At 36.4% G+C, this 14263-nt stretch overlaps 1 protein-coding gene across 4 annotated transcripts in view; it reads left to right on the plus strand.

Annotated features, from left to right (window-relative positions):
* The window catches only part of CUL2 (cullin 2), an 80698-nt gene that overhangs the window by 55025 nt on the left and 11410 nt on the right, over positions 1 to 14263 (plus strand). For all 4 annotated transcript variants that reach the window (XM_064368465.1, XM_064368466.1, XM_064368463.1 and 1 more), the window contains exons 10-17: positions 568 to 692; positions 2296 to 2403; positions 3375 to 3434; positions 4269 to 4397; positions 4502 to 4588; positions 6870 to 7022; positions 7611 to 7688; positions 11409 to 11475. In XM_064368465.1, coding sequence (XP_064224535.1) covers positions 568 to 692; positions 2296 to 2403; positions 3375 to 3434; positions 4269 to 4397; positions 4502 to 4588; positions 6870 to 7022; positions 7611 to 7688; positions 11409 to 11475 — 807 coding nt within the window. The remainder of the gene's footprint in view (positions 1 to 567; positions 693 to 2295; positions 2404 to 3374; positions 3435 to 4268; positions 4398 to 4501; positions 4589 to 6869; positions 7023 to 7610; positions 7689 to 11408; positions 11476 to 14263) is intronic.

The raw sequence follows: 14263 nt of genomic DNA on the forward strand, positions 1-14263 counted from the left end.
TGCACTCCAGCCTGGGCAACAGAGCGAGACTTCATCTAAAAAAAAAGGATCTGTCTATAGGATTAAACTTTGACACAGCAACCTCACTTTTAGGGACTTATACTGCATATATTCTTGCTCGTGTATAAGATTATTGATTGCAATGTTGAAATATCGAAAGACTGGAAACCACCTAAATTTTCATCAATTGTTAGGAAATTATAATATATCCAAATAATGGAGTACTGTGCAGCTGTAAAACACATAGAAATGCTTTATGCACTAATAGGAAAAGACCGCTAAGTTAAAATGTGTTCTGAAACTACAGATAATATACAAAATATAGTACACTGTATTAAAAACGGTGAAGGGAAGAATATATGTATCCACTTGAATTTGCACAAAATAGCTCTGGGAAGATGTTAAATAATCACATACCTTTCCTGCGGGGAGGGGGCTTGGATGGCTGGGAGGTGGCTGTGGGGGACTTTTCTCTGCATGTTCTTGTACTTCTGTACTTGGAGCCATATGTTACCTAATAAGTGAAAAATATTTGGGAGTTAATCATCACCTGTCTGTTTCTCTCAGACATGGCAAATATGTATGTCTTACTCCGTGCTGTGTCCACTGGTTTACCTCATATGATTCAGGAGCTGCAAAACCACATCCATGATGAGGGCCTTCGAGCAACCAGCAACCTTACTCAGGAAAACGTGAGTTGTGTGGGGAACTACAGCATTTTCCTCCTAGTCAGGTCCATCATGGAGTCTTTCCTTTGACTTTACTGCTTTGAAAGATCAAAGAAAAAGTCTTACCATGCCAACAAAAGAAATATTTTTATTCTAATGTTTTAAACCTAGCATTTGTTGGACTTATTTTGGAATTATTAAATTATTAGAAAGCTGTTGATGAGATAGGCTGCTGCTTACCTATACAGAGGTGTCCATTGCACAGTTGTTAACTTTTCACAGAAAAATAAGCTTGCCATTTCTAAATAACTGTGTTTTTGTGTAATCGATATTGTTAAATGTAGTTTGCTGTCATGGTACTAGTACTGATCAGTGGTAATACAGACAACTTGCAATTTGCCTCCTTTATATATTCTCTGAATTTGGTTGTCCAGGAAGCAAATTTAGATTAAAACAATCTTCTGTAAGTATATGCTTGCTGCCCAGAATACCCAAAACAGTGACCCACATGTCCCTAATACTCTCTTTCTTGAGTATTTTGCCAATTACATGACTATAACAGATTGTCTTTCCTATTGCCAAATCTTGTTATTACTGGTGATGGTTGATGCGCAAGAGAGACGTAGTAACATCAGATGTTACTATCTCTTTTTAAGTAGAGTTGTTTGCTCTTCATCCATAAGATGGTATCAGCATGTAGACATCACTGTTCAGGAGCACTTTTTAGAGGTTGTTACCTTAGCTGCAGATTGGTCTTTGGCAAGTAGTAAGTTTTAGTTGTAATGTCCTGCCACAATAATGTCTAAGTTTTCTGTTTTTTTATTTCTTCAAATTCCTTTTCCCACAGTTTTCTATTTTGTAGAACTATTAGTTTTTACTATTCAGTTTATTACTCTATATTATTAATCAAACTGACTAGTTTACATTATTATGTTTATAGATTCCATGTCAAATGACATTGAGCATAGAAGCATAGAATTTTGTGTCAAGGCTGGGAGGAGGAAACATAAGTTAATACATTTGTAGTAGATTCAAATCTAGCTGACTTAGTTAACTTCTTCATGGTTATCGCCATGAAGAAGTTAACTAAGAAGAATAGTTCTAATATCAGGTATTAGAAATACCTAATAGTGCAAAAGTGAGTTTTCCCACTTATTAGGTATTTCTTCTCTCTGAGATGTGAGGGATTGTCTTGCCGAGTTCAAAGGGTCTCTGTTCTCAGGGTTACTAGCTTTGTAACTCTCCTCTCTTTCAGCCTTCAGTGACTTTGCAGGCAGTCTTTGCTTATATAAGCCTCTATGAAAGTGATAGACCTGGTAGTTCAGATCTTGTTATCCTTAAGATAAGTTATTTCAACACAGTAGAAAAGTGGGCTTTTGGTGCATTCTTCTGGCAGATACTAGACAGTCTGTGAAATTAGCCTGTCATGTTGGATGACAAGCTATTTTAAACACCAAAGTTTAAAATTTTTCAGACTGTCTTAGCTAAAACAATTTTCTGACAAGTGTGCATGTGTAAAACATAATTTCCTTGAGGAAAAATTTACTCCTAAGTCTTTAATAAGCCTAGTAGTTTTATCCTTGAACCTCTTAAAATGTGGTTTTGCACTTATATTTCATATCTTTAGATGCCAACACTGTTTGTGGAGTCAGTTTTGGAAGTACATGGTAAATTTGTTCAGCTTATCAACACTGTTTTGAATGGTGATCAGCACTTCATGAGTGCGTTGGATAAGGTAAGTTTTAAATACATATATAGTAAAAGTATACAAAGCTCTATCATTCTTTAGGCAGTTTCAGGATTAGACTTCTAAGTATGAGATTTCTGATCTAGACATGGAGATTAAGTAATTTAAATATGAAAGTCAAAATAGAAATAATAACTTTTAAATTATTTATTTGTTTTGAAATGAAGTCTCGCTCTGTGACCCAAACTGGAGTGCAGTGGTGCAATCTTGGTTCTCTGCAACCCCGCCTCCCGGGTCCAAGCGATTCTTCTGCCTCAGCCTCCCAAGTAGCTGGGACTACAGGCGTGTGCCACCACACCCAGCGAATTTTTGTATTTTTAGTAGAGACAGAGTTTCACTATGTTGACCAGGTTGGTCTCGAACTCCTGACCTCGCGATCCACCTGCTTTGGCCTCCCAAAGTGCTAGGATTACAGGCATGAGCCACTGCACCCAGCAATATAACTTAAATTATTAACTGAATAGTTAAATTGAATGTTTGTGGAATTTCCCATGATTATGCTATATAAAGGAAATTTTTAATCTGATATCGTCTAGATAGACCTGTATAATTTAAAAATTTTTAATAGTGATTTTTTTTCTTTGGCCATAATACTTAGGCTATATTGAATAATATTTGAAAAGAAAATAGATATGTTTTATATGAACTTTTGTATACTTTAAAGGAAAGTTGCTTGCAAGAGTGTAAAATTTTTTTTAAGTAGTGTTACTTTATCTGTTTCAAATTTCAGTAATGAGTTACAGAGTATCTTGCAATAGCAACAAGATGTATAGTTATTTTGTAATTAGAGAATAAAGTCAGAGGAGTCTATCAGGTGTGAAAATATTAACAAACTATCAGCAATGCTGTGTGGTATGTGGTGAGGTAATTTTGGATGTACAGATTATGGCTTATATTATTGAACTAGCTGTACTTTTTCCCTGTGGTTGGTGGTTAATTATGGGCTGTCTTTTATTTAGGCACTTACATCAGTTGTAAATTACAGAGAGCCTAAGTCTGTTTGCAAAGCACCTGAACTGGTAAGTTTGGTTGTTGCTTAAAAGTAATCTTATGAAAAGTCAGTGTTAGAAAATGAAAACTGAGAATATCAAATTAATTTCTTGTAACATTTCTCAGAAAAATAGAAGGAAAATTATCTGCATTGTATATAATTTGGCATTTATGTCAGGAATGCAATATGCCATGTGTCTTTTCTTAAAGAATACCCAAAGGATAAAGTATTTCATTTTACAAAGTTTGGGTTTTAATATATGTCTATTTTGAAATAACTTGCATTACTTGTCATGTAGATTCTGTTAAATCTGAAATCTAAAGGAAATCTGCTGATAAAGTTTGGGTAACCTTTGATGGAAATGTAATTTTACAAGGTTTTTGTAACAGTTTTTTAAAGTACTTGTTCAATGTCAAATTATAAAACCACTTGAAACTCACCTGGGTGTTCTTTTAAAAATTTATGTAACTTATATCAGTTGCTTTATTGGTCAGTAAGTGATAACTCAATGTTGGAACTTGTTCTAGTTATTTTTAAAAACTTTATGATGTATTTTTATTTAGTTTACATTTATGATTATTACGTAGAGCTTTTGAAGCCAGGTGTGGTTGTGCATGCCTGTAGCCCGAGCTACTTGGGAGGCTGAGGCAGAAGGATCCTTTGAGCCTAGGAGTTTGAGGCTGCAGTGAGCTATGATCTTGTCCCCTGCAGTTCAGCCTGGGCACAGAGCAAGACCCAGTCTCTGAAAAAACAGCAAAAACTCTGTCCATTGAACTCACTTTGTATCACCACTTTGCCTCCGTTGAGGCGTGATATATACAGAAGCACCCTTTGTAAGATTTATTATCAATTTCTACTTGAGCTTGCTAAGTACTGTGACAACTTACTGAAGAAGTCGGCAAAAGGGATGACAGAGAATGAAGTGGAAGACAGGCTCACCAGCTTCATCACAGTGTTCAAATACATTGATGACAAGGATGTCTTTCAAAAGGTATGTTGTGAACAGAAAAGTTTCATTTGTGTTTTAGTCAACTTTATTACTGAATGCTAAATCATTAGAAAGGAAGTAATCTTAAAAAATATTTTTCAACGTAGTTCTACGCAAGAATGCTGGCAAAACGTTTAATTCATGGGTTATCCATGTCTATGGACTCTGAAGAAGCCATGATCAACAAGTTAAAGGTAATGTAAGTCTTTAATCCTGTACTGTCCTAGAAATTCATTCACAAGCACATGAAGATGTTCATTGCAGCATTGTATGCAGTAACAGGAAACAGTTCATCTCGTTCAGTGTATATTCGTATATTCACACAGTGGGCTATACAAATACTGTATTAAAAGGACAAGATATATATGTTTATATGAAGATTCATAGCTGGGCACAGTGGCTTATGCTTGTAAATTCCAGCACTTTGGGAGGCTGAGGCAGGCAGATCACTTGAGGTCAGGAGTTCAAGACTAGCCTGGCTGACGTGGAGAAACCCCATCACTACTAAAAATTGAAAAATTAGCCAGGAATTGTGGCACATGCCTGTAATCCCAGCTACTAGGGAAGCTGAGGCAGGAGAATCACTTGAACCCGGGAGGGGGAGGTTGCAGTGAGCCAAAATCATGCCACTGCACTCCAGCCTGGGTGACACAGCTAGACTCCGTCTCAAAAAAAAAAAAGATTCACAAGGTAATCAGTATTAACAATAAAAGATTATTGCTATTTATAAATGAATACACGTAAAATATTCCTTTAAGTACAATTTTGGAATGCAGTTCCATTTCGGTTTATTTTTACATCATTTCAGCTTGCTCGTACACTGACAAGTAAGTGGTAGCAGGTTCTTATTTATCTTGTGTTATTCAATAGTTAAATTCTTTTGCATAGTAGACATTTTGAATATAATATGTGCTCCTTTTTATAAGAGATAGGGTCTCCCTATGTTGTCCAGGCTCACTCTAACTCTTCTGCTCAAGCAATCCCCTCGCCTCAGCCTCCTGAGCAGCTGGGACGACAGGCGTGTACCACTGCTTCCAGTTGCTGTGTGCTCCTTTTTAAACCTACAAAAAAAACCCTTAGCTTTTAATTTCTTTTTTTTTTTTTTTGAGACGGAGTTTCGCTGCTGTTACCCAAGCTGGAGTGCAATGGTGCGATCTCGGCTCACCGCAACCTCCGCCACCTGGGTTCAGGCAATTCTCCTGCCTCAGCCTCCTGAGTAGCTGGGATTACAGGCGTGCGCCACCATGCCCAGCTAATTTTTGTATTTTTTAGTAGAGACGGGGTTTCACCTTGTTGACCAGGATGGTCTCAATCTCTTGACCTCGTGATCCACCCTCCTCAGCCTCCCAAAGTGCTGGGATTATAGGCATGAGCCACCGCACCCGGCCCCAGCTTTTAATTTCTAAAAGTAGTGTTGGTCAGGCATAGTGGCTCACACCTATAATTGTAGCACTTTCAGAGGCCAAGGCGGGTAGATTGTTTGAGCTCCGTAGTTTGAGACCAGCCTGGGAAACATGGCAAAACCCTGTCTCTACCAAAAATACAAAAGTTAGCCGGGTGTGGTGGTGTGTGCCTCTAGTCCCAGTTATTCCGGAGGCTGAGGTGGGAGGATTGCTGGAGGCGAGGATGTTGAGGCTGCAGTGAGCCATGATCACATCACTGCACTCCATCCTGAGTGACAGAGGAAGACCCTGTCTCTAAACAGATAAATTAATTAATTACAAAAAAAAAAGTAATGTTAATGGAACACAGAGCTTTTTATGTTTCGAGATTAGAGATTCAGATTTTCTGACCTGGTAATGACAGAATTTTGAATAATTTTAAAGAAATAGTTTTCTTCATCACTCAGTAGATGCTGTTAAAAATATGCCTAAATAGCTCTTTTTCAGTTGTCTATTGGCTGAAGTATTCCCAGTAATCATTTATGTAATCTTTCATTTGATATTGTCTGTAAACTTTATAAGACCCACAGCTGTGGCATATGGCAGTACACCCACTACTGGGAGGCTGAGATAGGAGGATAATTTGAGCCCAGGAGTTTGAGGTTGTAGTGCACCGTGATGGCTCCAGTGAGTAACTACTGCACTGCAGCATGGACAACAGTGAAGCCCCTTGTCTTTAAGACAAAACACAACAAAATCCTTATATAGTATCTTATGTATATTAATGGGGCGTTTTGCAGTGCTGAAATAAGAGATGACTGTATAAAAAAGTTTTTGTTTAAGGGGAGATTTATTGTTCGTAGATAGGTGGTTTTCATTCACCTATTTAAAATATGCCTTTAAAAAGAAAGGAAGTTTGAAAGGTTTTGATTAGTTGCTTTGGGTTATGAAGAATATATTACTAGTCCTTGGGTTTAAGTGTAAATGCAAGGACCTTTGACCAAATACCTAGCAATAGTGACACATTCTTACTAACCAATATGACTTATTATTTTTCTTTTAAAGTCATATATTTTCTAAAACTTTTTTATAGCAAGCCTGTGGTTATGAGTTTACCAGCAAGCTACATCGGATGTATACAGATATGAGTGTCAGCGCTGATCTCAACAATAAGTTCAACAATTTTATCAAAAGCCAAGATACAGTAATAGATTTGGGAATTAGTTTTCAAATATATGTTCTACAGGTATGAATATGTGTTTTACTATGACCATTTACTAATCATTTCAGTACTTTGATGCAAAGGATTCATAAATGGATACCCGATTACATTTGGTTCTGTTAGTGGATCGTGGCTTCCAAAGTTCTATTGATTTGGGCTGGGCATGGTGGCTCACACCTGTAATCCCAGCACTTTGAAAGGCCAAGACGGGCAAATCTCTTGAGCTCAGGAGTTCCAGACCACCCTGGCCAACACGACGAAACCCCGTCTCTACTAAAAATACAAAAATTAGCCGGGCGTGGTGGTATGTGCCTGTAATCCCAGCTACTGGGAGTCAAAGGCAGGAGAATCACTTGAACCCCAAAGGCGGAGGTTGCAGTGAGCTGAGATGGTGCCACTGCACTGCAGCCTGGGCAACAGAGCGAGACTCCGTCTCAAAAAACAAAGAAGTCCTATTGATTTGGAATGAAATGTGCCATGATAGAAATACTCAGATTTCATCAGCGTTTTGAGAAAGAAAAAAATTTTTTAGATGCTTAGATTATTTAATAAATGTTTACTTTCAATTCAGATGTTGATCTGTTTAGCTTTTTATTTTATTTTTCCTTCTAGGCTGGTGCATGGCCTCTTACTCAGGCTCCTTCATCTACATTTGCAATTCCCCAGGAGTTAGAAAAAAGTGTACAGATGGTAAGTTTGCAGGAAATATATTAGAAGAATAAAGGAATTTTAACAACTGTCTTTCTATTATATCACCTTTAATATTTTTTCAAGGTCTTAGGAGTTCCTGTGATAAAAATAGATTCACAAATTATAGTCAGTCTGCCCTTTAGGAAGAATATGTTATTGTAGTTACTAATATTAAAACTAAAATGCTAAGAATGTCATATAGTTCTTTGTCAAAGCACGTCTCTTATTTTGAATAAATCTGTATTCTGCTATTAAGCAGTTTTAAATTATAAAAATTTCGATATCAGAAGAAAGCTTAGAATTCAACACTTAAAATATCACATTTTCCTTTTGAATTTTGAGCAAATACCTCATTCACCCTTGTGATATTTTTATTTCTGTCCTGTAATGTAGGTAACATATGTGAAATAACTGCTAGTAGAGTAAGTAGTAGCAGGGGTTGATAGTAGTTTCATGGAAATAGTAGAGGAGAGTCCTGTAACCAGTCAGGTAGATTTCAGGAAGGCAAGTATGGTAGACTGTCAGAACAGGAGGCTAAATTAGGACTTCTTACATCACCTTTGAAAAGAGAGTGTATCATAGACTATTTTCGAAACTATGTGAAGAAGAGCATTTGTGCAAACATTCATTGGATGGGAAGACTATAACCCAAGGTTATTACAAATTTTACAGAAAGGATACATCCCAAAGTGCTGGGATTACAGGCATGAGCCACCCATTGGCAGTCTTTTACATTTCTCTTTAAAAATCCTGTGTCCTAGGAGCTGGCAGAAATGAAGTTTTCCTTTAGTTTTTTCTTTTCTCTCTCCTTGAAATAATTATTTTCCATTTATAGTTTTTAACTCCTTAAACTTTATCTATGATGTATAGCCTTCCTCAGGTTTTAGTTCCTCCGTTTACAGATAGGAAGTGAGTTTCTTTCTGTCTGTAAAATTCTGATTCCAAAAATAGTGTTCTCTCCATTTGGATTATCTCTTAATTACCAGTAGAGGGAGTTTGTTCTTTTTTTTTCTGGTTAAGTCCAAGTTTTCAGATACATGGGCTTGAACTCCATTTGTGTACTTAATAGTGTACAGTTTTCACATGTAAATTAATTCATCCTGCCTTAGTGATTTGCATTTTTTATATCTTAATCTTAAATATAACTATTTATCAAAATTTATTTACACCAAAGTATTTCAAAACTGTGGAATTAAAGCTGTAATTAAAAGTAATTCATTTTGCACTTTAGGCCAACAAATCTTAATTGTTATATTTCTTTTTTACCTAGGCCAAAACCTGAATAATACTAAGAAGTATCTAAAGTAGTATATATTAATGTAGCTATATATTAGAGGTAAATAAACTCATTGAATATGAAATGTTAATTTTTAAGGCTCTTTGAGATCTAATTAATGCCCTTAAACAGTATTTGAAAAATGCTGGGTTTTATCCTACTTACTTTAAAATAAGAAGTTTAGTCAACATATATTTCTTACTAATAAGCTTTGCTAACACAATTATTTTAATGATAGAATCAAGGAAGGTTTTACAACTTTGGTCTTTGTAGTACCACATGAATTGATGAATTTATTGGAGTCTGTTCTTGACCAGCCATGTAGATATGAGTCTTTGAGGTCAGATTATAAATGTAAGGATGAATCAATATCTTCTTTTGGCATATTGATGTTATCATCAGTAAAACTTTACCAAATAGTACTACTGAAGAAGTAAAACATGTTTTAAAGCTTGGAATATACATCTTAAAGCCAGCTTTGCACTTTAAATTATGGGCATTTTTAAGCTGGAATTTCTCATTTCCAAAAGTGTTTTGAGAAAAAAAAAAAAAGATTTTAAAAAGTTTGATTTTGCTTTTGTCCAGAGATTCATTGTAAATATGTTATAGATAAATTGTGAATTATATAGTAGTGACTGAATTTTATTGATACCCTGGGGATTACTAATTAGTCAGATCATACTTCTGAAATTCCCTTATGATGTATTTCAATTTGCTGTTTGTCTGGATTGGAACCAAGCAGGCAAGCTGAAGTATTCCAGGTGCTAGTCATTTCCCATTCTTCCTGCAAAGTAATTGGTGGATCTGCTGGTAGAGGAGGATGCTGCACCGATAGAGGGAAAATAGGCTCAAGAAATTTCAGCTCCCAGGACTAGGCAAACCTGGAGTAGTAACAACTGAAAGAACTGACTGATTTTCTTGGCTGTAGCTATTAACTTTTGCTGTTAAGGAGTGGTCATAGTATATAGCTGATAGGTCAGTGATTGCTGACTGCTTTATGTGAACTTCCTTTTTAAAGTACAAAAGGTAAAGTTTGATATATAAACAAAAGCTTTAAGTATGTTACATATGGTATATCATGCCAAAAGATTGTCCAGAATTCTGAACGGTGGCATAATGCAGTTCATTTTGTTAGTTTTATAAAGAAATTGAGTTTTTATCTTTTTCACATTCAGTATCATTTTTCCAGTTTTGTTTTTGTTTCGTTTTTGAGATGGAGTTTTGCTCTTGTTGCCCAGGCTGGAGTACAGTGCTGCAGTCTTGGCTCACTGCAGCCTCTACCTCCCGGGTTCAAGCGATTCCTCTGCCTCAGCCTCTCGAGTAGCTGGGACTACAGGTGCACACCATCACACCCGGCTAATTTTTTGTATTTTAGTAGGGACGGGGTTTCACCATGTTGGCCAGGATGGTCTCGATCTCTGACCTCGTGATCCGCCTACATCGGCCTCCCAAAGTGCTGGGATTACAGGGGTGAGCCACCTCCCCCAGCCTCATTTTTCCAGTTTTTATTATGTACTAGCTCTTTATTAAAGAAAAAGGAACTGTGTATTTTTGTCCTGTAATTACACATTCAGTCCATGGAGGAATGTTTAAAATTTCAAGGCTGCATTAATAGAATTTAAATTTAATTGTTAGCAATAATATCAGCAAAAGAATATCCAGAGACACACCGTAAAACTTCGTATTTATGTCTGATTGGATCTGGAAGTTATATGTTAGCAAATGGGAGATTAGAAGTGAAGGTGAGGCCGAGTGTGGTAGCTCACATCTGTAATCCCAGAGCTTTGGGAGGCCAAGGTGGGTGGATCACCTGAGGTCAGGAGTTCGAGATCAGCCTGGCCAACATGGAGAAACCCTGTCACTACTAAAAATACAAAACTTAGCTGGGTGTGGTGACGGGCGCCTGTAATCCCAGCTAGCTACTCAGGAAGGTGAGGCAGGAGAATTGCTTGAACTCAGGAGGCAGAGATGTCAGTGAGTCGAGATCTTGCCATTGCACTCCACCCTGGGCAACAAGAGTGAAACTCCGTCTCAAAAAAAAAAATGAAGGTGGGGTTTCTGTTTTCATGGTGAAATGTATATGTTGCCATGTTTCGTTAGTAAGTGGAATTTATAAAGTCCACGATAGTATCATTCAGAAATGGTAATGAGTCACTGACTATGTCATTTCTGATTTCATACAGAAAGTCAAATTTGCAGTGCTGTGGTTTAGGGGAGAAAACTCTAGAATAGGTTGTCGATTAAAAGAGCTGGAATAATTTGTGTATGACCTTGATTAGGAACCACAGGAACGTGTTTTCTCCTCTGTTAAAGGAGATAGTATACCAGATGGGCTATAATGTCTTTTCTAATATGAATGGATTTTATTGCTTTTGTTGTATAGTTTAATTAACTAGGTAAGTTATAGTAGCTAAAAATAATGTTTTGTTTTGTTTTTTTTACAGTTTGAATTATTTTATAGCCAACATTTCAGTGGAAGGAAACTTACATGGTTACATTATCTCTGTACAGGTAAAATGTATTTGATTATATCTGGCTTAGTGAAATTTACCTGATATGATTATGTTAATGTAGAAAGAGATTTTCTATGGCCCAATTATAATTTTTAACCTTTTCTCCTCCATCAACCTTTCTCCATTAACACAACTAACAATGAAATTCAAGTATAGCACTTTTTAATAGTATTTGATAATTATACTGTTTATAATCTTGCTGCTTTTAAAGAAATGTTCTGACTTTATACTGATTTATTACATTTCTGTAGCCAACCACTACATTAGCAAATTTATTTAGAAGCTCAGATTTGATGGGTCAGACACGGTTAGAAACTTGTATGCCAGATCCCCTTGCCAATTTCATTATTATAGCATCAAAAGGAGACCTAACCATTTGATTTTTACTTGTACTGCAGTAAAGCAATAGTAAAGCTTTTTGCAGAAAGTCCCACTTAATTTTCAATAGTTTCTAATTTTTAAAAACTTAAATCAGGATCTAATTTCCTTTGCTGCTTTCTGGAACAATGGGGTCCACTTACTTACAGTAAGAATAACACCTGAAGCATTGTGGACTGTTTGTGGTTGCTTTAAGTCGCCTGAAATTGTAAGCCAAAGCAAACACTTGAATTTTCTTTTCTTTTTTTTTGTTTTTTTTGTTTTTTTTTGCTAAAATACACTTTGACGAGTTCATTGAATCAGTTTCCCTTTGTACAAGAAGGAAAGGGTATATATACTAATATTTCTTAGAAGTGGTACAGGAAAATCATTTGCCATAGCTTTTATTAGGAAACGTTTTCTATCCCCTCCCCAAGAGAGATTTCATCCTAGAAACTATGCTACTTGCTGTTTATTTGACTAATTTACATCTTGGGAACATGATGGCTCATTATATTAGTAATACATTTTGCATTATTTATGTAAGGTGATCTTTATTGAACAAATTGGACATTCTAATTTTTTAAATATTTTTTGAAATAAGGAGATTTTCATTGATACTCTTAATGGTGGTCAAAGATCAAACTTTTTTTACCTTTGGCTTGGCACAGCGGCTCACACCCGTAATCCCAGCACTTGGGGAGGCCGAGCCCAGGAGTTCGAGACCAGCCTAGGAAACATGGCAAAACCCCATCTCTACTAGAAATCCAAAAATTAGCCAGGCGTGGTGGAGCATATCTTACAGTCCCAGCTACTTGAGAGGCTGAGGTGGAAGGATCACTTGAGCCCAGGAGCTCAAGACTACAGTGAGCCATGATCATTCCACTGTACTCCTGCCTGGCAACAGAGTAAGACCCTATCTCAACCAGTCAATCAATAAGTTGACCTTTAATTTTACAAATTTTCTGTTTTCATTTTGTAAATATAATTTTTTTTTTTTTTTTTTGAGACGGAGTTTCGCTCTTGATACCCAGGCTGGAGTGCAATGGCGCGATCTCGGCTCACCGCAACCTCCGCCTCCTGGGTTCAGGCAATTCTCCTGCCTCAGCCTCCTGAGTAGCTGGGATTACAGGCACACGCCACCATGCCCAGCTAATTTTTTGTATTAGTAGAGACGAGGTTTCACCATGTTGACCAGGATGGTCTCGATCTCTTGACCTCGTGATCCACCCGCCTCGGCCTCCCAAAGTGTGTAAATATAATTTAAGGAAAAAATGCTGGATCAGGGTTTTAGATTTTTTTTTTTCTAAGAAAACGAATATATCTTAGTGTAGTTGCATTTAGCTTGCTTTTGCTTTCCATGAATGCCTGTCTTAGGGAGTTTAAACTCTCATTATTTCAGCAGGAATCAACGTGTCTCCTAAAGTAATTTTAATAAGGGGCTAATTTCTTACATAACAACTAGTGCTGTATACGAAGAAAATAAATTTATGCACATAATTTTTTAGCCATTGGAATTGAGTCTGAAAATAGTCACCAATATCACCTAAATAGGAAAGAGAATAGCTTTCTTTCTGTTTTTGAGCTATATGAATTTCCACGCTGATACATAATAATTTGATTTGGGGAACTCTTTTGTTCATTTCTTTTATCTTAATATTATTTGTGTTTGAGTTAAAATCAAGTAGTTAATTCCTTTGGAAAGATAACCTTATAAGTTCATTTTTTGTTTTGAATCACCTAAGGCACTGTGAAACCAGGAGTTAGAGTTGTTTTTCTTCCCAGCTTTATTAAGCTATAATTGACACATAAAAATTGTGTATATTTATAGTGTACACTGTGATGCTTTGCTATATGTTTATATTGTAAAATGATTAACTCAAGCTAATTAACATAAGTAGCATCTCGCATAGTTTTCTTTTATTGTGGTGAGGACATTTAAAATCTGTCACAGCAGTTTTCAAGTTTTACTCTACAGTATGATTAATAGTCACCATGCGTACCATAGGTCTCTAGAACTTACTGAAGTTCTAACTGAAACTTTGTCTCTTTTGACCAATATTTTTTGTTTTATTTTTGTTCTCCGTTTGTTCATTTAACAAAAAGATTCTCACACACCATATGTATTGAAGATGCTTGTTCTAGATGACCCATATATGGCCTAAGGCTCCAAGACTTCTTTACAACACTGGTGCTGAGGCTGGACAGATTGCTCAGAGTTCTGTTCCTTGAGAACCACTGTTACTTCTGCTTAAATATAGAATGAAATTATTCCTTCCTACTCCGTTTCTTCATTCCCCGATCATTGAATACCCAAGAAAAGGTCAATTTTTGTATTGTAAATGAAGAGTCTTTACATATGGTTGATGTTACACAAAGTGGTATTTAGGGGAATTTAGAGTCAGAAGACCTGTGGTCGAGTTATTAGC

This window comes from Aotus nancymaae, unplaced genomic scaffold (assembly GCF_030222135.1).
Source record: "Aotus nancymaae isolate 86718 unplaced genomic scaffold, 86718_ANA_hifiasm-v0.15.2.pri h1tg000077l, whole genome shotgun sequence".
NCBI lineage: Eukaryota > Metazoa > Chordata > Mammalia > Primates > Aotidae > Aotus > Aotus nancymaae.